A 25,000-nucleotide genomic window follows, 5' to 3' on the forward strand; every position below is an offset into this window, starting at 1 on the left:
ACCAGAGACGTCTCTTGTAAAATGGACTTTTGCACATTTTTTAATAACCACACATTGTTCCAAATCAAATGTTAACTTTCATTAATACAATCCTGGACACAGACCAGAGACGTCTCTTGTAAAATGGACAATTTAATTATTTCTGCAAAAGTCAGTCCTGCACTAGCAGTGCACATGTTTTTGATTGGAGAACTCTAGTCTGTCAAGGAAAGCATTCGTTTTCCAGTAAATACACATGTTTTGTTGATTTGCTGGCAAACTGAATGCTGCAACAGAAAACAAGGTCAAAATAACACAGCCTATAGAAGCGCACCGCACCAAACTATTTAAAACAAAACCAAAAAGAGATTGATTGATTGGAAATGGTCTGACTCTCGCTGAATGCATGTGGTTTTTACACAGGGATGAGGCAGCAGGACTGAACGCTTGCACACAAGATATTGTGACTTTGCAGGCTTGAGCCACACGGTGGGGCTGTCCCGGTGATACACTAGAGTTCAGGACTAGATGAAAGTATAGCAGTCACAAGTCCTTGTGACCAAAGGGCCAGAACCGGGAAGTTGTCCTGCAGTTGTTTCTCAATGCTTGGCATGTAGTTTTTCTATATCCACTGTGGAAGTTAGGAGCACTGACTGAGGGTTACTTACTTAACTTAAACAATCTTGTGCGATCAAGAATTGCACATTTAATTGAGCTCATAAAAAAAAAAAAAAGCCTATTTTGGAGAGGCCATTAGAGTAATTGGTGCCCAAACTTGTAAAACATCTTGTACTTGTTACTTAGTATCCTTGGATAAGGAAGTTCAGGAACAAATGTCTGGGAATTAAGTGGTTTATGAGTTCTGTCAACATTCACAAAATACCAGTGGAACTGGGAAAATACATATTTTAAAAGTTAGAACTTATATTGTAGCAAGAGAACCTAGAACCACTCTGAGTGATCTGCAAGCATCCTAAAACAGGAAACATAAAAATTCATTAAAATCACATTAGAATCTACTTATACTTTTAACAAGGCTGCTCTGCGTGTTTAAGCCATTAGGAATAATTTAAAACCAGTCTTCATGCTTTATTTGTTCTGTACCCCAAGCCTTGGTCTCTTCTCTTTGTAGAACATTGGCAGAACTTTGTGACTATGATAATGCTGAGATAATAAGGGCCTACTGCAGCGACTCTCGAGTTTCTGTGAGAAACGATGCCTAGCTAGACCTTTCCTCACTGCAGCTTCTAAGTGAGGGTGCTTTACTGTTATGATTGATCATTTTATACATTGATTTAGGAACTGGAACAATCAAAGCAGGCTTGCTGTTGTCACTCTTTGTCCCGAAGCAGTTGAGCTGCTGTTTAACCAAGGTGCTCTGTGCATGCTGGGTAGCTGTGGTGTGAAATCAATTCCTCTGCTGTGTGAATAGAGTTACAGCAAGTGCAGCACCTTCTGCAAGTGTTAATGGGGGGAACGTTAACATGATCCTGCATGGACATCGTGTTTCCAATTGAAAGCAATTGCAGCCTGAGCTCGCATCATCATCAGCACACTGCTGCCAGCTAGTCAGTCCAGCAGCTCTATTGTAATGAGCTGGAGGATAATCATTATGTCTGTGTTTTTTCAGTAGGGATTTTAATTTACAAATGCAATCATAAATCACATCCATTATTAATACACATCCTTTAACACGCAGGCCTTGTTTTTCATTATGGTTTGCAACTGTAATCTTTTTTTTTTTTTTCTTCAGTATTTTATAACCAGGCAGTCATAGAAGCCCAGTCTGAGCTGTAATTAAAATGCATTTTTTTTTTTTTTTGTATCAAGATGCAGGAGCGCAGGCACCAGCTTGACTTTGTAAGTCTACAAGTGAGAAACAGATGTTTTTGCACAAGGATATAGAAGGGTTGTTGAAAATGTGTATCTCTAATGCTTGAAACCATTTCCCCTGTCAGTTTGTTACCAGAAGAAACAGACATTTGTTCCCCAAGAGGCAAGTTTGCTCAAAATGAATGAAAAATGCATTTACAAGAAGCCTGTGTAAAGCTACTTTTGTTTTTGTCAAAGTGCAGCCTTTGCCTTTACTGTTCAACATATTGTTTGTTCAATGTTCATCATCATTGTCATCTTCTGCAGCAGTTTTCTTGTCTGTGTTGAAGGCATGTGGTTTCCCAACGCTTTGTCTGTTTCATAGATTTCCTGCCCTTGTGAGACTGGGCCAGTGTTGATACAGAGGTACAGTAAACGTTTAAGGAATGAATACATTCTAAGATGCTGTTGTTTCCCTCTGATGTCTTGCACCCTGCTGCGGTAAGGAAACGCAGCTGTATAAACAGCGTCTGTTGCAGCGGAGCATCGGAAGCAATGTCTTCTCTTATTCCGTTGTTGTTAAAAGCTGTCGTCTCGGTTGCCACCTGCCAATTTCAATGGAGGACTTGCATTCAAACAGGAAAGTCATGAACGGGGAGGACCTTGTACAGCCTCTGCCTCTTCGCCTACCAGGCCCCTCTTGATCTACACTGATGAGGTACGAAAGCTCCCTATTGAAAGGCTTTTTCGCCACTCTGAGCGATTTACAAGTTTTGAACGGCGCTGTTTTAGGAAGAGGAAAAGGTATTTGGAAAGCAGCGTCTTGAATCGGTAGTGCGGGGAAAATTTTTCTCAAAGAACGTTGAAAAACCAAAAAGATCTTAAGACATAACGATAAAAGACAACCAGCGATACTGTTGCTAATGCGAATTGATTTTTAAGTCCTTGGACGTGTCTCGCTTTAAAAAAAAAAAAAAAAAAAAAGGCATTTCAGTGTTTTCCCACATTCAAGATAAGCAGTGTGGTCAACCCCCTTGCCCCCCAGGGAATGAAGTGGAATACAGACTCTTTACAGCATGCCACGATGTGCTTGACATTTTCTTCAGTGCCTTTGGAAATTATTTGAACAATGCAAGGAGCTCATTTCCCAGGATGGGATATCACAGCTGGGAAAACAGTTGAGTTTCCCAGAAGCACACCCATCGGAGTCCCACTGTTCCGTGCACAAACAATGCACAGCACAGGTCGCCAAGAGATGCGGGCTTTCATTTAAACATTACCCTGTACGTCAAAACCTGGAGGTGGTTAGATCACACCAAGACCCAGCAAACCGCATAAACAAGTTAATAAGCGATTTGTAATTGAGCCATTGGACACAAGTCCTGCTGCCCGTTGCTTCCACCTTGGGTAGAAGCACGGCAGCATGCCAGAAGTCTTTGGTTGAGCGCTCCTGCAACTGAGCCTAGGGTTTAAATCAATCTTGCCTGTTTTTACAGTGAAGCTGTAGACCTAACCTGTGATTTGATCCTGTTTGGCTGCCATGCACCTAGAGTCTTTCACAACCAAGGAGTTTATCTTCTGTTTTTTTTTTTTTTATAGTGGAGTGTATAATTGCAGTTTTATTGCTTGCATGATCTTCGTAACTATGTAACTAATGAGGGAAAGCAATATGAATTTATGTGTTGATTAGTAGTCCTCTTGCCTGTGCTGTTTAACGCCTTGCCTGATAACTGTTTGTGTCTGGACCTTTTGTGCACAGGCAAGCAGTGTAGATTTACAATGATGATTTACAGATGAAGTACAAGCGTGCTGCTAGCTGATTAATTGAATCGAGTGTTTCTTTTTGATAGGCAAGGCAAGTTGGTAGTGCAGTAATGGTATTTACTATGTGCAATACTGTTAAGTATGCAAATCCAAACTATATACAATTTTAAACAGAAAACTAATAACTGCAATTCTGTATACATTTTTAATTTTGGATACTATACCTTTTAATTGTTACAAATGCACTGATGGCAGACAGTGGTGTGTGTTTTTTTTTTTTTTCTGTCAAATCAATTTGTGGTATACCAGGAAGTCTAGTTCCACCTTTGCAGTGTTTTCCATGATGATGTTGCTTGGTTCGCTCTGTCTTTCTGCCTAGCTTGACCCAGAAGTGTTTATCATATCGTTTCAAAAGCAAGTCTCTCGGCACATGCCGAATGCATAGTGAATTGACAGGTAAAGATAAATTTGCAGGGTGTGCAGTACCGGTTTTAAAACAGTAACCAGCTCTTCTAAACGTGGACAGTGATGCTGAGACTGTGGGTCCATATTTTTATCCACAGGGAGATCAACGGATGACAATGGAAAATGTGTTTTAATGGATACTAATGAGGAAAAACCTTTCCACCTGGTGATAACGGAAGATGTTTATTGTTGCTTAATGACACCCACCTTGCTGCACTATCAGAGAATTCTGTTGGGCATACAAGTGTTGTAGTAATTGGGATGGCCTGGCTATGACTGTATCGATTGGTTTGAAAGCAATAAGATGTCTGACCCACGCGCCCATTTCTAGGTTTCTTTCTGTGAACGAGATCTGAATCTCTCGAGGGACAGGACTCGCAAGTAAACAGCCGAGAAATTTTCCGTTGCAGAATTCTAAACTTCAAAGGAAAGGGCAGGATTAAAGGAAAACTTATCTCTTAAACATATGGCTCCCCCCGCCCCCCCTGCCCCCGTTAACACTGTATCTACCCTGTTCTATCAGAGTTGTCAATGGTTTCAACTTTCCCACAGAACTGATTTGACGCACTGTGATCCAGACACATGAGGTGACCAAATCCTGATAATGCTGAACTGACTGGGTGATATTAAAGGAAACCTGTCCATTGAGTGAGATAGTATCAGAGACTTCACTGTGCCTGCCTGCATCTCTCCGGAGAAGATAACGAAGAACTGAGCTGCGATTGTTAAACAGTACGGGCCCATCTGCCGCCTTCACGCTAATTAAATCTCAAACGCTCTTCCAAATTTATCAGTTTGCATGTCCCTTCACCGCGCCATCCCGAATCGCTTTTCTGGCTTCTTTCTGGTCTCGCTAGCTCACGCACCAGTGTTGCAACTGCTTGTGGCTGTTGCCTTCGCTAGAGCAGGAGTGCCATACCAGTTAATTTCAGCCCAGTAGAAACGGGGTGACGTGGCACTGTAGGATGACTTGTTAGCATTTTTTTCATCCTGCTTACACTGGATTGTCGGCAGCAGGCAGTCCTCACATTGAGTGTAGTATGCTGCTGCTGCAGCGGCATTGTTTCTGTGTGAGAGGAAGCAGCTAGGCTTCAATACTGCTTAACAGGAGGAGACTCCCGGTGCAAGTAATTGACCTCCTCGCTCCTGGATGCCTTGTTAGGTAGATTACACCCCCTTGCATTTCCTAGTCATTGTTAACCTGTTTCTCCAGAAATTAAGTGCTCATTTGTTTTATCCCCTGAATGCGATTGAACTGTCTCGGTAAAACTTGAGACGTAAGAAAACTAGGAATACTGAGGTTGACCTCTTTATGCCTGCAAGTGTCTAATTTCAGGGTTGGAAACAAGACTCCCATTGCATAGCAGTTTGATCCAGTCCTTGGTTCCAGTGATATCATCTGTTCCAAACAAGTGCCTGTGACCATAATAACATGGTATAGGTAGATTCCAAAAAAAAAAAAAAAAGTAATGAGTCAGTGCTCTCTCCTTTTTTTTTTTTTTTTTTTTTTTTTTCCCCAATATCGACTGTTCCTGGTCCCAGGGATTCGGAACACAGCAATAAAGATGCAATGCTTTGCCTGCAACAGAAAATCCAATTATGCCGAGTTGCTGTTTCCTGAGTTGTTTTCCAATGCAATATACAGTGATCGCTGTTTCACATGTCGGATCCCTTCTGCAATTGCAATGCCCTCTTTTAGTTCCATGTAGACGGAAACTAAACTTGTTTGATCTTTCTGGAGAAATTAGCCTATAAACTGTTGAATAAACTACCTGAGCTTGCCATATTTGCCAGATTAGAATGTGGTCATTCCACCCAAAGAGAGAAGTCATTTGTGTTTAGGTTGGCTTCAGCTAATCTTGAATAATTCCTGGTGTTTGTAAAATGGGCTGATAAATGAGCAGCCTGGGATTCGGTTCCTGAGCAGCTAGGAAACAGCTTGTTTTCCTTCTTTTTTTTTTTTCCTCTTCCCTTCTGCGGGCCTTGTATTGTAATTTGCAATATCGTGCATGGTAGCAATTACATTTAATCTGTTATCTTGTGATTGGGTTTACACTATAGTTCCAAAAAGCAGAAAAAATGTTTGTTGCTTCATTAGTGGGTTATGCAGGCATTATTAATTTTTTTTTATTTTATACCGTATAATTAAGCATTTCCTAAACTTATTCGAAAGGAAGTGGACACACTCGGGTTTGTCTGAGCGCTACGATCCACAGAGTGGTGATTTTCTGCGCTTTGCTTCTTTCCGAATCTAAGCCCTTTTCCTATTGAGAAGCTGTTTTACATTTGGTCTTATCACAACGTGCCCCATTTGTGCAGCATTTATAAAACCCCAGTTATGCAGCATTTATAAAACCATACAGAAACCGCTTAAGAATCAGATTAAGCTTCTGAGCCAAAACATATGAGATCTAGTCAGATTTTGGCTCTGTTTCTTTTTAATCAGGAGTCTGAAAAGTCTAGGTTTACAGTCCTCTAGGGAATATCACAAGCCGCTATGTCCCAGCTAACTCTGCTGCAGAGCTGGAAACTTGCGACGTGATTCTACTGACTGACTGGGGCGGATCCTTGCAGATACTTTTACCTGCTGTCTGGCAGGGGGTTTACTGGTCTTCTTGACTAACAGATGTGTTTAACGAAAAGGAACGGACTGGAAGAGCCTTGGTTGCCTGCCCCTGCACTTGGCTGCGCTGAGCTTGGGGTCCCTGAGCAGTGTCTGGGTTTCAGTTGAGCAGCACCGCACGTGAGGAATCCATGTACTCACCTGTCACTCGTTTGAAGGACGGGTTTTGAATCAGGAAATTACTTCAAAGCCTAAGGCTTGACCTAGGTAGTGTTTTATTCTTGTACTTCAAGTACGCCTTTTTGTGAGATCCGACAAAACTGCTGGATCAACGGGCAATCAGCCTTTAGCAGATCACCTGCTGGGAGGTGCAGAAGGAAACCAGTGTTACCAGTTCAGAGCAGATTTAAAACTGGTCACTCAACACCCTTTTAACAAAACAGATCAATAAGAACGACACCCGAGGCAAACACTGTTGACCGGAGTTTGAGTTGCGCTTGATTAAGCCAACCATTCGGGCAGAAGGAAGCGTGTTTGTTCATAGCCTGTGTGAATGCATGAGATTTTTTATTTTTTTTGTCAGCACTAAGTGGGGAGGGGATGGGTATGGGTTATATTGCATTAAGTTTATCCGCAAAGTTGATTTTAAAACTTAAAAGCTGAAGTGTCCCACAATCCGTGTGTGTGTGTGTGTTTTTAAACAAAATAAATATTAACGTTTTACGCTCTACCCGTCTGTGAGAAATACGTCTGGTTGTGTACCTAGCTTGTTTACAATCCCTATAGTTTCAGCTGCTGGCACACAACCTTCATCTCTCAAGCTGTGCAGTCCCTCTCCAGTTCAGTCTGGGACCACCGGCATCTCCTCCGACTAAAATAGGGCTTTGAATCCGTAAAACTAAATAAGCAGGGGTCAAGCGAACTAGCGTAAGTGCCTCAAGAGGGTTTCATTAAAGAAAATATTTTGAAAGACGCTTAACTGAAAACGGTGGGAGTTCATTGTAAATGTCACTGTGCAGTTCCTGTGGGGTTTTTTTTTGTCTGTGAGTTCTTCCAACTTAAGTGATCTCTTCACTTTTGAGGGACCGCCAGAATTTAATATTGTAAAGAAATTAAATCTGCTGTATTGAGAGGGGGGAAAAAAAAAAAAAAACTCAATACTTCTTACCAGACAACCGTATTGGATAAGATGTCAAAGTCATTCGTCACAGGCGGCTGTTAAACTTCGGGAGACTAGGTTTCAGGCCACTGCATGGCACACCTGGGGAGACTAGGGGTTTTGATACAGCAAAAATTTCCTCAAACTAGGTCTCTTGCAACCAGCTTTCAAGACACCGTTCCTGAAAAAGTGATGAAGTAGACGCTACCTGAATTGAGCTTTTTGGTCGCTGAACACAGAGCTGAGTCCAGTTCGTCGACAAAGTTTGCCACTCGCTCTTAAAACCGATCAGTTTGCCAGTGAAAACGCTTTTGCGTGGTCTCTTTAGAAAACCCTGTCATGCCAAAAAAAAGCGAAAAAACCAGCTTGCATTCACTGTGAAGCCCGAAGTCTGATTTTAATATACTTTGAAAAGGGTTTCGGAATCAAAGTCATAATGTGGCCTCAAGTAAAGGTATGATATCTCATTACGGTTTTCTGCAGAGTGGGGTATTCCGTCATGTACTCCAGTAATTGCTAAATTTAAAAAGTTGTGCATTTTTAGGCTGCTGAAACAGCTGGAGGGAGCAACTCTCTGCCCTCCACACAGCGAGCTGTTCATTTATCTGAGACTGATAATGTCACGGACATGCCAGTATTATTTAAGTACACCACTTAAACTATTCGTAGTGCTTGATTTTAGAAATACTCAAACATGTTTGTTTTTCATTGCTGTTTTTTTTTTTCTGAAGATACTGGAGGACAGACTGCCTTCTACCGCACTACACCTTTTGGGTAGCATGTGCTTGGTTGGGTAGACATTTGCTGTGATGTGAAGTAGTCATGGGGGGAAAATAAGACACACCCAGAATTAAACAACTTTGTCTTTTTGTATGTGTAAATTTACATTGTCTTGGAAATTAATCCAACAGTTTCCATAAAATGCACACATCCGCTATCTGTAAATATTGCACAAAGACCTTTTCCAACAGTGTGTTTGTTTTCAATGTCACTTCCAAAGCCCTATACACACATTATACATGTATAATTATCAGAAATGGATCCTGCCTGCTAATTGCTTTACATTCTTTATTATTTACCTATGCAGGCAGTTTTGTTTTTAATTTAACATGTCATCCGCTGCAGAGGTGAACTTGATCATCGTTGTGCGTTTTATCCATGGAGAAATTGCTGTGACAGCTTCCTTTTGTGCTTCGTCAATGTCTCTGTTTGTTGTGATTCATCTCCAGCACAAATCGATGCCGCTGTCAGACTTTAAACTAGCTCTGAGAACGCACACAGAGTCCTCTCATAGAATAGGAATATATAGTCGTCTGTTCACATTTCTATTGTGTATCCAATATGTGCCGTTTCTTCTTTGTACGAAATTAAAGCTTCAGAGACTGGAAGGCAACAATTCTAATGTTTTTGTGAGTGGGCGCCAAGGGGTAAATGCAGCAAGGCAACTGATGAGGTCTGCAAATCGATCAACTCGGATGAGTTTCAGAGCCCCTAAATTGTTTCTTGCTCATTAGGCAACATTGTTGTTTAAAAAAAAAAAGCAGTGCAACTTACACTGAGTTTTCATTTCAGCAAATTGCCATCTCTTATGCAAAGGATTATCCGTGATGCTGTCCACTGCAACAGCCAGGGTTTAACAGTGTAATGGTACCTTTTATTATAAAAATACTTTGTGTTCTATATTGCTTTGAAAGGAAAAGGATTGACTTGCAAAATAATACAAATCGGAAAAAACAAAGTTTGCATTTGTCAGACTGCGTTTTCATTGTCTGTTGGAGATGTCGGCGGCCAATAACAGACTTCAACTTGGCGGCCTATGCAGAATGTTTGTTTTGTACACTTTGCCATCCTTTTGTTTTGCAACTTGTAAGCAGAAACTCGCATTACTGAGGAAACTGAGTTCTAAATTAAGACTACTTGCAATTAACTTTGAGGATTGTGCCAATTCAGTCTTAGCTTGTTTTCAGCCCCAGTAAATGCCAGCAGTATTGCCCCATTACCAGAACAGAAAAACTCCTTTTACAAAATGGTCTCTGGGAGCAATACTGTGGAGATTCCATGGTTTGGCACCAAGTGGCAATGTTGGCACAAAGGCAGCGTAAACGTTCTGGGCTGTTGGTAGAATTTTACCACAGTGGTATTTTGTTTAATAAGTTTTGACCTACCAGTGGTGCCGCATGGGTTGAGACCAAATACATACTGCTACATGTTTGGCGGTTCTTTGGTACAGTATCAGAAAAACTGTACTGTGCTGTCAGGACTGCTGGGAATCCCGTTGTTTGTTTGCCGATGCAGCCAATGCTGCTGCTCAGGTATCCCCGTAGCATTTAGCTTTTTTTGGCTTCCTCACATAATTATTTTTTTAAACCTCTGAAACTTCGTTCCGAACAGAGATCTGAAAATCCAAGGTGTGGTGACAGAAGCGATGCAGTGCGGACCAGCTTGCTTTCTGGTTAATGAACAGCCTCAGTTTGTCCCTGAACGTCTCCCCCAAGAAGCTGTAAATGATTGGGTTGAGGCAGCTGTTGGAGAAGGCAGCCAGGTTGACGATGTGCCCGGCCAGTGGGTGGCTGTGCATCAACGTCCAGTCGTCTGGGTGCGCGGGGTCACCTGTCCCTTGGAGGAGCTGGATGCTGATGAAGACGTTTTCGGGAAGCCAGCAGATGAAGAACACCAGGACCACCACCACGATCATGCGGAGTGCCTTCTGCCTCCTGGGCCACAAGCCCCTGTGCTTCTGAGCCCTCATGAGGATCCTCACGATCAAGGAGTAGCAGAGCCCGATGATGGAAAAGGGCACAAGGAATCCCAGAGTCACCTCCAGCCACTGTATTTCCACCACGTTGGCGAAGCAGAAATGGACCTCCCCCGTGTGCTGGGCTTGCACGATGGTGAAGGGCATCAAGGTGGCCAGTATGGAGGCCATCCAAATGAGAGCGCAGCTCAGCCGGGCCTGCTGCATGGTTCTGAAGGGCCCAGTTTTCATGCCACTGGCCAGAGCCATGTAGCGGTCGAAGCTCATCCAGGTCAGGAAGAAGATGCTGCTGTACATGTTGATCTGGAGGAACAGGGACATGAAGGTGCAGAGGATGGCGATGTCGTAGTATTTCTCGTTGAGGTTGAAGACCTCGATCAGGGAGTCCGCCACCAAGATGAGGTCTGCTGCGGCCAGGTTAACGAAGTAGAGATCCGGGATGGTCATCTTGTCCCGGTGCGTCAGGTTCACGACCAAGATCAGGATATTGCCGATGAAGCCGATGGGAAAGAGGAAGATGGTGTACAAGCACGAGAGGAAGAGACTGACGACGTAGAACTGGTAGGTGTCTGCGCTGACCTCGGCCAAGCCACGGTATGTGGTTTCATTGCAGACATAAGAACCGTTCAGCTCCAACGCTGTGTCGTTTACATAGGTGTGGATCATTGAGTTTGTGTGCATTTCCATAGTGAATCGCTTTGCTTGCTTGAATCGGATTCGCGTCACTATATATTTTTTTTTTTCACAGCTACATTTTCAAACCTTTTAATTGCCCATGGTTTCACTTAAATGTTTTAACTCTCCTGTGTGTTTTAGCTGTGTTCTATATTCTTGTCCTCCAGCTAGTTCTTGACCACTTTAGGGCAGTCCGAAGCCGTTTTCAACAAAAGCAAACCCATCCTTCAGTGGGAAGGCACTAGGCATTTCAGTCCTCGTGATAACACTGTGTTTTCAGTTGATTTCCAGATCACAACACTAATTTTGTACAATCCATTGTACACTAAAGGCACAATATTTCAGGGCTCAGGCTCCCCCTTGTTCCTTCTGAACATCTGTTTCTTTCCTTTTTCATGTTGGTTTCATGCCACCCGAGCTGAAAAACAACAACAAATTGTTTATTTTATTAAATTTACAAAAACAGCTTAAACTTTCAATTGCAAAGCAATAACTTTTTTTTTTTTTTACCTGCTGGTTGGTATTGTGCAAATGAATATTACTAACCCAAGCTGTGCGTTGTGATTTCATCATGGTGCTGTGCCCCGCCCCCCCCATTAATTTAAAAATGTAATCAGTTTGAAGACATACAACTTAAACCAAATGACACAGAGACAGTAGCTTTTAATTTTCTAGGGGACAGAATCTTTGCATTTATTAATGGACTCCTGCCTTGGTTTCCAGAGCAATTACTCTCAGCTGAAGTGCAATCTGTGGCATACTCTTCACTGTAAATGCATGTCATTTTGTGTCTCGACCAGGAATGGGATGGGGGCTAGGGGTGTGTTATAAAACCAAGAGAAAACAGTCACGTCTTTCGATAGAGTACCTTTGTACACCTGTGCGCCTTTTACTTTGTGAAATATGTTATCATTTCCCACCAGTTCATTCTTTCGTGGTAACGAGGTACGGAGCGTCTGCTATCATTTTCCACCAGTTCATTCTGTCGTGGTAACGAGGTACGGAGCGTCTGCTATCATTTTCCACCAGTTCATTCTGTCGTGGTAACGAGGTACGGAGCGTCTGCTATCATTTTCCACCAGTTCATTCTGTCGTGGTAACGAGGTACGGAGCGTCTGCTATCATTTTCCACCAGTTCATTCTGTCGTGGTAACGAGGTACGGAGTGTCTGCTATCATTTTGAAGTCCTTTGGAAGCAAAGTGAGGCACGCAGTTCCGTTTGGACATCAAAGCAAGTTCGATGAAGAGACGTGTGGTTAGACGTGTGAGGAGCGGCAATCACAGTGCCCGTGTGTGGGGTGCGTTTTTTAAAAACCGGTTTGTCATCAAAACAAATGTCATGCAAAATTTAGAGGAAGTTACTAAGGCTATATGGCTAGGCCTACCAGCACACAACAGGTTAGGATTATTGAAGGATATGAGAGAGTTAAGTTTTTTTTAAATTTTTTTACATTGAAATCTAGGGTTAACAATTGTTTAACTAGTGTTTAAAAGGTACTTTATTATTAACAACTGGAATATAAAAGCTGGGTTTGCAGAGAACCACAAGACGGGAAGAGGACATTTAGGGCTTTCTTGCCATTTGCAGTCCGGTTTCAGTACTTGTGCAGTTTAATTGCATTTACTGACAAGACTATGAAATATTGAATACAGTCTTTAAAAACAACAAAAAGAGAGAACAGACGAGTGTGGACACATTTTAAAGGCATTTACAATTTCAACTAAATTACCTACTTTTGCACTCTTTTAAAAACAGTTTCTACCACGTTACTCACAGGGATCCAAGCAAGCCAAACCACATTTAAAAACAACTCAATAGGTTATAAAAACTCTTAAGCACTACACCTTTTACAAGGCTATCGTAGCATGTAGGGTCAAGCCTGTATATCGTGATATTATAGAACTATCTGTGCTGTATATATAGATAACTCCATTAGCATTCAGTTTTCTTTTTAAAACATTACGAATTTATTTGTCAGCATGTGGTGCACCTCTCAGCTAAAAAAGTCTTTTGTAATTATTTTGCTTTGTTTCTCTGCTTTTTAAGGCTCAGTACAGCGCCCAGCTCGGCTTACATCTGGTCTGTCACACTCCAGTAAAATAAACCTGTACAGTTTTATAAATCAAGCAGGTATCGTTGCAATGCGAACCGCTCGCAGTGAATTAAACCTGGACTGCGCTTTCAAGGGATTGTAGTAAAATGGAATGGGTGAATGCTTAGTCTTTTATGAAGTTGTTGTTATTATTTTTATATAAACGAGGCTGATGTACTGTAAAGCTCACATTTATGGTTAAAAACAGGGATTAGCATTTAGAATGTGAAGTGCTGAAGTCTCCGCGGGATTCCCACCGTGTTTGTTATCCACACTTGTTTGTTACAGGTGCTTTTGTAGTGAAATCCCAACCGAAAGCACTGTTTCATGCCAGAAGAATATCTTGTATTCCAGGATTAGCTCTGTATATTCTTCAACTACAATGCTGTTGGCCAGCTCCTATAAGAAACTCGTTTCACAAATAAATACCCAGTGCACCAGCACGCTCACAACATGAATCATTTTCCAATGCTGCTGTTTTGCGTCTTTATATATATTTCTGTTCATTGATAAAGGCAAAGTTAAAACGTGTATAATCTCTGTCTGTAGTACTGTATTGTATCTTTTTGCTTGAAACACAATTGCTGTTGAAGGCAGTGTAGTTCCTCATGTGGACTGAAAGCCAGCTTGCTGTGTACGTCTGATACCAAACCAAAGCAACTAGCTGATTTATTAATACTGTCTCATAAAGAAACGAGTCCACTTACTTGTGTGTTGAAGGGTTACTGTTTTAGTTTGTTCCTTTCTTACTGTGCAGAAGTGGTGATGTGCCATAGCTCTGTATTTCCCATCAGAGCCCCTGGAAACTGTGTGCTGAGCAGAGTAGTGTGCAGGAGCTGTGTGAGTGACTGCTGTGTGCCTCCCCTGCTTTTTAGAGGAGGATCTGCATCAGGAACAGCAAATCATAACACTCTGCCAGTCACACAGACTTGACATGGCATATGGGTGAAAAATTACTTCTGTTATGCTGGACAACTTCGGGAAGCATGTGGACAACTTCGGGAAGCATGTGTTTCATGTTATTTATTAATGTAAAAATTATCAAAAAAGTGTCCATGTTCAAACCGATTTTTAAAATGTATTTATTTTTGTCAAATTTTACATCGTGTGAAACTTTTTGTGGTCGACTGCTTGCAACAGAAATGCATCTTCTTTTTAAATGCTGTGTAACCCTGTGTCCCATGTAATCTAATGATTTACTCTTGATCATTTCTGAGCCCTTTTCACTGGCTGTAGTATCCGTGTTCTCCTGAGGTTAATTTTCAAGTATTCAAATACGTTCGTAGTGGGGTTTTTTTTTTTTTTTTTGACGCAGTCTGTTTTCTACTTGGCTGTCTGCTGCACAAGATGTACTTTTATACTTTGAGTTTGAATGACTTCAGGACACCAGTTCTTCTTGGTTTGTTCTGTGCGTGTGTGTGTGTGTTTTTTTTTAAATCTCTACGCTAAACCAATTCTGAGACGAGACGCTGAATCAGAGTAATGGTGCCAGTTGACAGAGAGAGCCTATTGCTGCCTCAAGGCTGGAAGTGCTCTCTAATGTGGTATGATAAATTTAATGAATGTGCTTCACTGGTCGCCTCGTGCTAGACGCCTGCAGCGATTGAGACTGATAAATCCTTGATAAGATACATTGTGAAGGATGATGAGGCTGGGGTCAGTCTGCTTGCACTGAGACTGATAAATCCTTGATAAGTTGCATTGTGAAGGATGATGAGGCCGGGGTCAGTCTGCTCTGCACTGAGGTGGGGTAAATGGATCTCCAGAAGGAAATGCTTTGAAACCCTTTTGCATTCCGAGCGCGCTCTCTCCAGCCTGCCTAGTGCAGCAGGATTCCTAGGACTGTCTCCTTCACATTCACAACTCGCAGCTTGATGAAACCCATGCACACTTTCCCGTAATTAAGCTGTCATATTTTAGATTAATTTCAACACAACATTTCCTTGCTAAAAGCACAGAGCTGATTCCTGAGGGCATTTGAGTGTGCCCTAGTTGTGGTGTGTAACATTGAAAACAATGCAAGTATCTCCCTTGGCTTTCGGTTTAAGTTCCACTTAAAGGGCTGCAGTCAGGGCTTCAAACAAGAACCACACAGCAGAACGTGCTGCACTGCCCCCCCCCCCCCACTCTCCCCACCCCTCCTATCTGGCTGCACTGCCCCCCGACGTGACCACTCCCCCAGGGGTGAGTTAGGGGTCTGGGCAATCCCAGACCGACCCTCCGTTAGGGTCTGGCTGGCAATGCCCCCACTCCCCGCACCCCTCCGTTAGGGTCTGGCTGCCGACTGTCAGAGCTCAGGAGGTTGTGTTTTTTGTTTTTTGTTTTTTTTTTCCATTGATTACCTCCACTGACCTAACTTTTTTTTTTTTCTTTTTTTTTTTTTTTTTTAGTAAGTATGTGTACATTTTAATACTAACCCTTTTTAATAAAAACATTACCTCGCACGGCTTCCTGTTCAATATTTACTTTGCCCACCTGAAAGCTTAGGACAGGCTGATTAAGTAAATGTATGCTTTTCCTTTCAGGTGTGCAGTGACAAATAAACAACTAGTCACTTAATCAACAACACCAACCCAGCAAAAAGAACGTTCCTGGCTTGTGCGTACGTGTGTGTTTGTGCCATGCGCTCACACTGCTGCACATCTACAGAGCGAATAGAACTGGGTGACTTTGTAAAATCAATTCCCAATTTTTATATTTTGGACTTTTTTTTATTTTTTATTTTTTATCTGCTTTCATTTGAAGCCAGTTTTAATTGACTGACAGTGACTTCAGTTTACGTAATGTTCCACTGTGAGAAGCTCATTTTATGAGAATACAGCTAATTGCAATTTTGATCCGTGATGTGTTGGGAATTGGATTTGGGAGCCCTGCTAATTGGCTGGATTCTGAACATCCACAAGCAGGGATATTTTAGCATTTGCCTTGTCAGGTGTTAAGCTCTCCCCTGAGTTTCACCACGCATTGTCGTTCTCTCTTCTGCGGTTTAGACCACAAACAAATGAACATAGAAATGACTGAATTCCTGTCTGTAGTTCCAAAAAATCAGGGATTGTTTTTGTTTGTGTTTGTTTGTGTTTTGTTTTTTTTTTCCATTCGGTTGCAGGTCTCCCGCAGTGTGCTGCCTGCATTAAGTGCTGGTGTATTTTGGGAACAACTATTCTTTGAAAAGATGAAGCCTGGTTGTTAATGAGATGTTGTGGGTCAAAGAAAGGAGTTGGAAGGACAAACAGAATGTGTCCACATTGAATGGGTAGAACCAGTGGTGTAGTCAAACCGGAACACGGTTTCTGTAGGCGGTAGTGGCATTCGCGTAACAGGCAAAATAAGTCACATGACTCCCATCTCCCACACATCTGTCTGTCAGTCAGTCCTCTCGTTGCTGTGAAAAGAGCATTAGGAACTTCTGTTACAAAATACTTCTTTAAGAAGGCTGAGAAAAAACAGATTTCATCACAGTGATGAAATAAGTACATGTTTGCTGTGAAAATGAAAGTGCACAACATGGAGTATTTTGTTAAAGACAAGGACTTCAAGTCCTCTCTCTGTGCAGTGAACAGCCAGGGGCAGCCTTCTCAGATTGTGCCTAGGCGGAGAGTTGAAATTCCACGTGAGTGATTTGTGGTTGGAGAGCTCCTGGTGTTTCTAGTGGTCCCTGTGTGGATCTCTGGTGTGCAGTATATTGGCTGGTCACATGCAGCTGATAAATATGAGAGTGTTCAAACAATAGGAAGTTGCCAGGTAGCAGCTAAACAGGGATGTTCTAGAGCCAAGGCCGTTTTGAAAGGCGTCTCTTGCTTGTGTTCTTTTTTTTTTACGTGGAGATTTTCCTTTTGAAAAGCCATCTTCTTGCAGGTTTCACAACCCTGCTGTGCCAGAAGGAGAGTCACGACCGCACAGGAAACGTATTCAAGTAAAATACACAGTCAAGGGGCCATGTGTGTTATTAATGGAGCTCATGTCCTTAACAGACTTAAATGACCTGGAGATAAAATAAAATCAATCCCATTTACTGATAACGCTGTGACGGTGGTATGGCAAAGGAGACAAAAAAAAAAGAATCAACTTATGTAGATCCTGTTCTAAAATCGTTTCCTTGAAACTCGGAAACGGTTCCCACATATATGCTTTCCACATATAGAAAGTTTCTTTACCTGATAATATGGGGCAACAGTAAATGCAAAGACACAATTATATAAACACTCTCTGCCACATTTTTACTTTGACCTTCTTTGCCTGCCCTGTTACTTTGGTGGATTTTCTGATTTTTTTATTATTTTTTTTTTTTCTTTTATTAACATGTCAACACCTTTTTATTGATGTGTTTACACCCATAGATACTTGGAAACTGGGTTTTTGATTTTTAAGTAAAGCATAATCTGTGTTTCCTGTAAACACACGGAGACTGCTGCTTTTGTGTTCACTGCAACGGGGTTACACTGTGCGCTGTAAGGAAACTAAAATGTGTGCATTTCTGTGTGAAGGAGAGCACATGGCAAGCATTTAAACACAATTTAGAAAGGCTTGTATTTCATACCTCTCAAATGCCTGTCTTGAATATCTCATATTGGTTTAACACTTCATTGATCTTTTACTGTTCGCCATGTACCTCAACACCTTTTGAACGTCAGAAGGCAGTTCCAGAACAAACTTCCTTCCTTTTTTTTTAATCTGTGCAGGCCCATGTCTGGAACAGTATACTGTGAGACTGCCACCTGAATTCCAGGAACTTTGGTTATGATAATTACATCATCACAAAACTTTCCATGCCAAACGTTTTGTTTGCCTTACTCAATGTCTTGTTGTTGAAACGTTTGTCATCGAATTCATGAAGTTGTGTTTTTTTTTTTTTTTTTTTTTTTTTAGTATTTCAATTTAGGACTTTTTCAGTATTTTTTAAAGATTGTGGACAAGGTGGGAATTAAACTCCCATGGCATACCAGTTTTATCCATTCCTGTTTTTACCATGAGATTACTAAGACACGCCCAAACTTGTTGCGCAGGCTGTTCAAGCTTGAGTTAAAAACTGGAACTGGGGGAAACTGCTGGGCAATAGGATTGTTATTTCCATCCCTGTGGAGGATTTACATAATCGCACTGCCGTGTAAAAAAAGTACTTTGGGGTCTGCCTGCTTAAAACTTGCATGAATATGCTTTTGTTTCGTTGAGAGTTGAAAGCAGATTTCCTGATGAGAAAATACGCACGTCAAGTTTTGTTGCCGCACTGCATTTGGAAAGCTAGCAATAGGTATCCTGAAGCAGATATGTAATAACAGGTAATCCTGGGGTCCAACCCCAGAGTTGGACCCAAGGACCCTGCCCCTGTTTAAACAGAGTAGCTGCACAGGGAACCTGTGATGCCTGTTTAATTCCAGCTCCACAAAGCAAAGGAAGCCGTCTCCATCCCCTTTAATAACATATTCTATTAATGAATTCTCTCTGAAGACAAAGAGTTTTCTAAAAGGCCCAGCTGTTGATGTTCTTTGTGATATTAGCACTGATTGTCTGTTAATATGAAAAATGTCATCAGTGAACCACCGTCTATGACCGCTTCAAACACTTGTGTTAGTAGCAAAGGCCTCCCCTCTGCCAGATGGCTGTTCGGGGTTTCAGTAAGGGGGGGTGAGTCGGTTCGATAGCAGCTGTAGAAACCAGACGTCATTCTAATGCTACGACAACTGTACAAAACATTCATAGCTCAAAAAGAAAAAAAAAAAACATTGGATGAGAACAAGGCTTTTTTATTGCAGTACAGATTATCAGATTGTGTCGTTACTCTGAACAAATTACCAGTCTGAACAGGGTTCGGCCACATAGTATTCTACAGCTTTTAAAAAGGGTCAAGTAAAAAATGCCAGCGAGTGAGAGCGTTCTTGTCGATGCCAGCGCGCAAGGTGAATGGTCAGCCGCTCTCTCTGCTTTCCTTTGCCTGCTTATCGGCAGCCATCAGTTGCCTCGGGCGCCTCTCCCTGGTTCTCGGAGTGCAGCGACACAGTGTCCTCTTTGTGCTCTGTGATCTCTATGGTGGTTGTCATGATATTCCTGTGAGTCTCGCCCCTGCTGATTCTCCTGCAGGGGTCTGTCAGGGTCTTAAGAGTCTTTACCATGCCTTCCCGGCACGGTTTGTGAAGAGAGACGATGAGCACCAAGCTGAGGCAGCTCCCTGAGAACATCACCAGCTCCACCACGTTGCACAGGGCCTCCTGCTGCGGAGAGAAGCTGCCCAGCCCGTACTTGAGGGAGGTTCTGTGGAGCAGGACGGCGTTGTAAAAGATCCTGCAGACGAGCGTCACCGAGGCCACAGCTATGAACGCAGAGCAAGCCTTGAGTTTGGCCGCCAAGCCCATTCCGATTTCTGACTTTTTCCAAAGGAGGAGGCACTTGATGAGGAGAAGGTAGGGTAGCACAATCCCCACGATGAACTTGACAATGTCATACCGGGGTCCTGCTTGCAGGGGGTCCAGCGTGCAGCAGAGGGACTCGTTGAGCTGCTGGCCCATCTCCAGCAGTGCTGTCGTGAAGACTGAACCGAGGAGGGCGCCGAGGGCTGTGAGGCCCACGCAGGCCAGAGCGTTGTCCAGCACTTTTATCAGCAGAGCTATGCCGGAGCGGTTTTCCTCGAACGTCAAGAAGAACAGCATGGTCACTTGGAGAAACTGAGAATTGAAGTAGCTGATGTTGAAGAAAAACGACAAGACCCCACAGTTCAGACTGGTAGTCTTCAAGTAGCTGGGTCTGTGTGCAATTACAGAGGTGGAGTAGAGTATTATGAACAGGTCGGTGAGGGAAAGGGCAAAGAAGAAGGTGTCCACCTTGGTCAGGCTCTTTCTTCCTTTGCAGCCCCTAATGAAGGTTATTAGGATGAAGACGCTGGCTGTCAGACCAGCCAGTGCCAGGACAGTGTAGCAGTATGTAGCTATTGAGATGTCCACAGAGAGGGTCAGATCATCTTCACTGTAATTGCGATGCAAGAACACCAGATCTACACTGTAATTGCAGTGCAAGCTTGGGTACACAAGCCCACTCATTTTATGAATATGCTGCTGATGTACAATATGTCTATTCTTTCAATAGGAGTTATTTTCAAGATCAACAACCATGCCAGAGTTTAAGAACAGCTTGTGTAAGATCGGCCCTTTTCAGATGAAATTTGTATTGCCCATGATCAAATCTGCAGAAAACAAAGGCAAATAAGAGAGAGGTCAATACTGTCCAGGTGTTTTGAAGGATTTATCATGCTTTAATTGAGACATGTCATACTTCACAATCTGCAGGCAAAGCCTTGCAATAAGTTGTGATAACTACAAGAATACTGCCACCTAATGTTCAGTGTCATATTTCAGAGTCTCATGACATGTAGAGATTTCAGATACAGTTTTGCAGAATCGTTGGAGGTACCAGCTTTGCATTTTAAGTAACATCATTTTGCACTGTTTGTCCATTCAGTGCATGAATGGACAGATTGCACAGCAGTTTGATCCCTTTTAGTTTTTTACTGTGACCTAAATAAGTAATTGTCTATTTTAAAAATGTGTCCAATTGAAGCTTGTATCAAAATGTGGAATGGCTCAGACTGCTCTGCAGTGCGAGTCCTCTGCCCATCTGTGAGACTTCAGCGGTGATGCTGAGATATTAATTAACCCTGTAGCATTGCTGTTCTTCGCCCCTGCAGAATCTACAGAGGACAGGGGGCATGGCTTCTCAGCACATCTGGTGGCGGGGATCCAAACCAGAGTGCCTGTGAAGAGGTTTCAGTTTGCAACAGGAGGGGAAACCTTCCCCTGCAAACATACACTAACTAACATACAGAGCACCATTCTCAAAACTTGAGACTTGCTTTGTTTGTTTGTTATACCCTTCCTTGCACAGCGACGTCATATTGGGACAGATACAAAAAAAAGTCTTCTAGTCTTTATATGGGGGTGCCATTTTTTTCCCCTCATCCAAAGCAGTGAAAACAAGTGTGGGTGTAGCTATCTAGCTATCTGGGGGTCTTTCCAATATTACATGCATGATATTTTCTTAAGCATGTTTTCAAGCATTCACATAGGGTAAACGGTGCTTTAAAAAAATAAAACCCTCCCAAAAAAAAAAGAAAGTGAGTAGGGCCCACAGTCTTCAAGTTCATGTTCATAAAGCATCCCCCCCAGGTATTAAAACACATACTAACTTGTGGTACACTGTGGTGGCCTTTGTGCAATACATCATCTGGCTCCATTTGTCTAGACCGTGAAAGACCATAAAGAAAGGTATGTACTTACCATGGACCAGCGTACAGTACAGTCGGGTTGTGTGTGTGTGTAACGAGAAAACAGTTTCCTTTGGAAATGGTTCCAGTTTGTGCAAAGCTGAGTAGCAGAGGCTGATATGAAGTGAAGGATGGCTGCAGACTCTCAGCTTTGAGCTCAAACAGGAATTGGGCTGAGCTCATTTCGAAACCTTACACCCAGGCTTCATATTGGGAGGGGGTTTTGGGTTGTCATGTGACCGCTACCTTTCCTGTTCTTAAAAAAGAACGCTGTTCTCGAGTCTTTCGAAATGTCTGTTTTTATAAATGGGTTCAGCTAAGGGTGGAGAAGCTGCTCTGTGAGGCTGTGTTATGTAACCTCTTTCTCTACTTAATTGTGAAATTTTAAATCAAATAGGACTTAAAACCTCATAACGGCTGGTCCCATGAGAGCTGCTGGGAGAAGCGTTTAGGTATAAAATGAACGCTTTGTTGGTATATTCCTGGGGCGTATGCTGTCAGAAGATGACATCACAGCCTGGCTGTACAATATCAAAATGTTATACATTCATGGAGTGCTGTAGTTACACCATGAATGAAGATAATCAAACACCCGGCAAGCAAAAGTGCAATAGACAGTGAACATACATGAAGATATCTTTTGAAACACGTGGCACTGTATATAAAGCTTGATATTCATGACACTACCTTTTTTTTTTAACTAATGAAAACGAACAATCTATTTCCAGATATTATTGGATCCTCTTAGCATGATACAGAAAATAAAAACAAATGAAATACAGTAAATGGTGTTGAAGTGGATTTCTATCGGTTTGGAACTCATGCATTTGAAAGCGTGCTATTTATTTAATATTTGACTGGTTTTGGAGTAGCACGATTGTTCTATTCGTGTATAATGTGCCTGGATTTCCCTTATGGGACGTGTAGCAGGTCGTGTGCATGGTGTGGGCTGGCTGGCTCGCTCCACTCTTCTAGCGCAGCTTCTGTAGGCGGAAGTTGAAATGCAGGTTTTTGTGGTCCTGAGCCGGCAGCCTCCTACTATCTTTCCGTCCCATTAGCTGCTTTCCTGTGTGCTGGCGAGCCTCACAATCAGCTCGTTCATACCTGTGCTCTCCTCTGCTTCATTAAACAGCACTTGTTTCAGTTAAGATGAAAAACCCTGAGTCACCAGAGAGCCTCATGTCATGACATCTGCAAGGATTAACAACTGATAATTGAGCACAGACTCTGGTTTCTATAGACTACTGCATTTTCTGTTTGTCTAGTTTTCTATTGGATGGCTGTTTTGTACTCTGGGTTGAAGAAGCCTTTATATTATACTGGCAATGGGTAAGTGAGGTGTGGTGTGTGTTTTTTTTAATGTTTTTTATAAACGGTGCTGCAGAAAGTGTTTGTCTTAGTGGCTGAAGCGTTGGAAACATTTTAATTTGAAAATGTCATAATAGAACAATCATGTTGTGAGGCATTTTATTTGACCACAAGATGGCGACCCTATTCCAGTGAAAGACCAGCAACAGGTTTGCATTGGCGCTTCCATAGCAAGACCTCCCTCTAGTGGTTTCTCTTGGCAGCTGCAAAGCCACAGGTAGAGGGCAGATGATCTCTCCAGTGTGGCAGTCTCTCAACCACTGTACCAGAGAGAGGCCCCTTTTAGAAATACTGGGATACACAGAAGTCTGCAGTTAAAGGAATGTGTTTTTTTTTTTTTTTGCCGGGAAGTTAAATCATGAACAGCCACAGGTGGTGTTGAGTTGCTCCGCCTTGCAGCCTTGGGATGCAAACTTCACCACGGCACAGAGAGGTAAGGTGACCACAGGAATAACCCAGTCTTAACAGGATTAGTGGTGGCCCGGAAAGCTCTAATAAAAACGTATTACAAGTCCTAATCTAACAGCATTTACAGTTCTGTAGGTACTTCCACAGTGGAAATCCAGGCTGTGAAACGTGCAGTAGTTATTCGATTCTTATGATGGAAAGGGGTTGGAAGTACAAGATGAGTTTAAAAGGTCAGAGAAGATCAAAAACCGCTTTGCGTTTGTGTTGTACAGTGTGCTCCTGCAGCCAAGCGTGCATGAGTGCTAACTCTCCAAGAGAACAGAGGGCTGGCTTGTAATCCCGATTAGCAGAGCCTTTGACTTGTACCAGTCGGGGGGAGAGGATCCTCCAGCAGTAATGCGATTAGGAGCTGTGGCCCTTGATCAGCCTGGCTGCACTTGGACCTGACCTGATTTGGTCTAGTCAGAGCCAAGTATTGGAGCAGCTTTCCAGACAGCCCTTCGGTCTCTGAGGCTGTCTGACGGAGCATCGATACGGGCTAAACTAGGCTGGGGTTCGCTGTCCCTGGGATCTTCGACAGTGAGATATCTATTGATTGAAAGTACGTGTGTGTGTGTGTGTGTGTGTGTGTGTGTCATGCCATGCAATGCCAGCAGAGCTCTGTGTCAGGTCTCTTCTGGGAACAACCAATATGAACGCCTTTTCAGCAGGTGAAAGATTTTGCATCCCCAACGTGCTCCGCTCGATCGCATGCAGTTCTAGCACGATGGACGGGTGCATTATCATCTTGAAAAGTAGCCGTCAACACACAGGTACAGGTGAAAGAATGCTTAAGTAAAACTACAGTGTTCGATCTGCCTCCAAACATTTAATTTAATTTATTTTTTATAAAGGGACCCAGGGTATACCAAGGCAATGCCAAATCCAGTCAGGTAGACGGCGCTTGACAGTGTACACTGTTAAAGATGTTCGGTTTGGGTGCCTACAGTACATTTCTATCCCTGGGGAGCTGGATCGTGAGCCACTACAGAGACGCTTTTTTTTGCGGTCCGGCTGCCGCCCTGTAATCCATTTTGCACAAGGTGTAGACACATCCAGCCTGTGGTGTTTAAATCTCCAGCTTGCTCCTCGGCACGTAGTCACCAGAGCTTGTCTTGGTATGTTGCACCGTGCAGGGTCCTGCACTGCGAGTGCTGTTACATCTCTGAGTAAAATAAAACTCGGCCAAAGTGTCTCCTAAGAGTTCCATCACAGAGATTAAACTGGGCTTCATCCTTTAATAATATAGTAATCTGCCGGCTTGAAACCCTATCCCTAACCCATACTGTCAAGTGCAGATTGCAATCTTCTGTATTGTCAGTATACATGGGTTTTGTGTAATCCAAGTACATTCTTTAAATCTGTTGAAGTTTAAAAAGCATCCCTGTCTGAGTGAGCTACTGCAAGCCATTCATTTTAAAGAAATGTGTTGATGTCCGTTTTGAACTCGGATCTTCACTGGCTCCCAGTTGTGCTGTACTGTGTTTTCGTCCCTGTCACACAGATTTGTGGCATCTAGTTTTGCGTTCGCGTTCCGTGGAGCTGGCTTCATAAAAACAAAACAAAAAAGCTGTGTGCATTTCCAAGGGCTTCTAGTATTTACTGTACTATTTGTGTGTAATGTTACTGGATTGCGGGCAGGTCTGTGGTTTTGGAGCCGACTCGAGTGACA

The 25,000-nt window shown here is 42.7% G+C and overlaps 3 protein-coding genes across 4 annotated transcripts in view; all 3 read right to left on the reverse strand.

Moving 5' to 3' along the window:
- The window catches only part of LOC121301509 (dnaJ homolog subfamily A member 3, mitochondrial-like), a 159,301-nt gene that overhangs the window by 2,391 nt on the left and 131,910 nt on the right, over window positions 1-25,000 (reverse strand). The window lies entirely within an intron of this gene.
- Window positions 8,537-14,100, reverse strand: LOC121301512 (G-protein coupled estrogen receptor 1-like). The gene is made up of 2 exons (XM_041230989.1): window positions 13,973-14,100; window positions 8,537-11,590 (listed from the first exon to the last, which is right to left on the reverse strand). The coding sequence occupies exon 2, from the start codon at window positions 11,182-11,184 to the stop codon at window positions 10,105-10,107; it is 1,080 nt and encodes a 359-aa protein (XP_041086923.1). The 5' UTR covers window positions 11,185-11,590; window positions 13,973-14,100; the 3' UTR covers window positions 8,537-10,104.
- LOC121301511 lies at window positions 18,179-24,994 on the reverse strand. Its single transcript, XM_041230988.1, has 2 exons — window positions 21,527-24,994; window positions 18,179-20,436 (listed from the first exon to the last, which is right to left on the reverse strand). The coding sequence occupies exon 2, from the start codon at window positions 20,291-20,293 to the stop codon at window positions 19,199-19,201; it is 1,095 nt and encodes a 364-aa protein (XP_041086922.1). The 5' UTR covers window positions 20,294-20,436; window positions 21,527-24,994; the 3' UTR covers window positions 18,179-19,198.

The sequence above is a fragment of the Polyodon spathula genome, chromosome 27 (genome assembly GCF_017654505.1).
Source record: "Polyodon spathula isolate WHYD16114869_AA chromosome 27, ASM1765450v1, whole genome shotgun sequence".
Classification (NCBI taxonomy): domain Eukaryota; kingdom Metazoa; phylum Chordata; class Actinopteri; order Acipenseriformes; family Polyodontidae; genus Polyodon; species Polyodon spathula.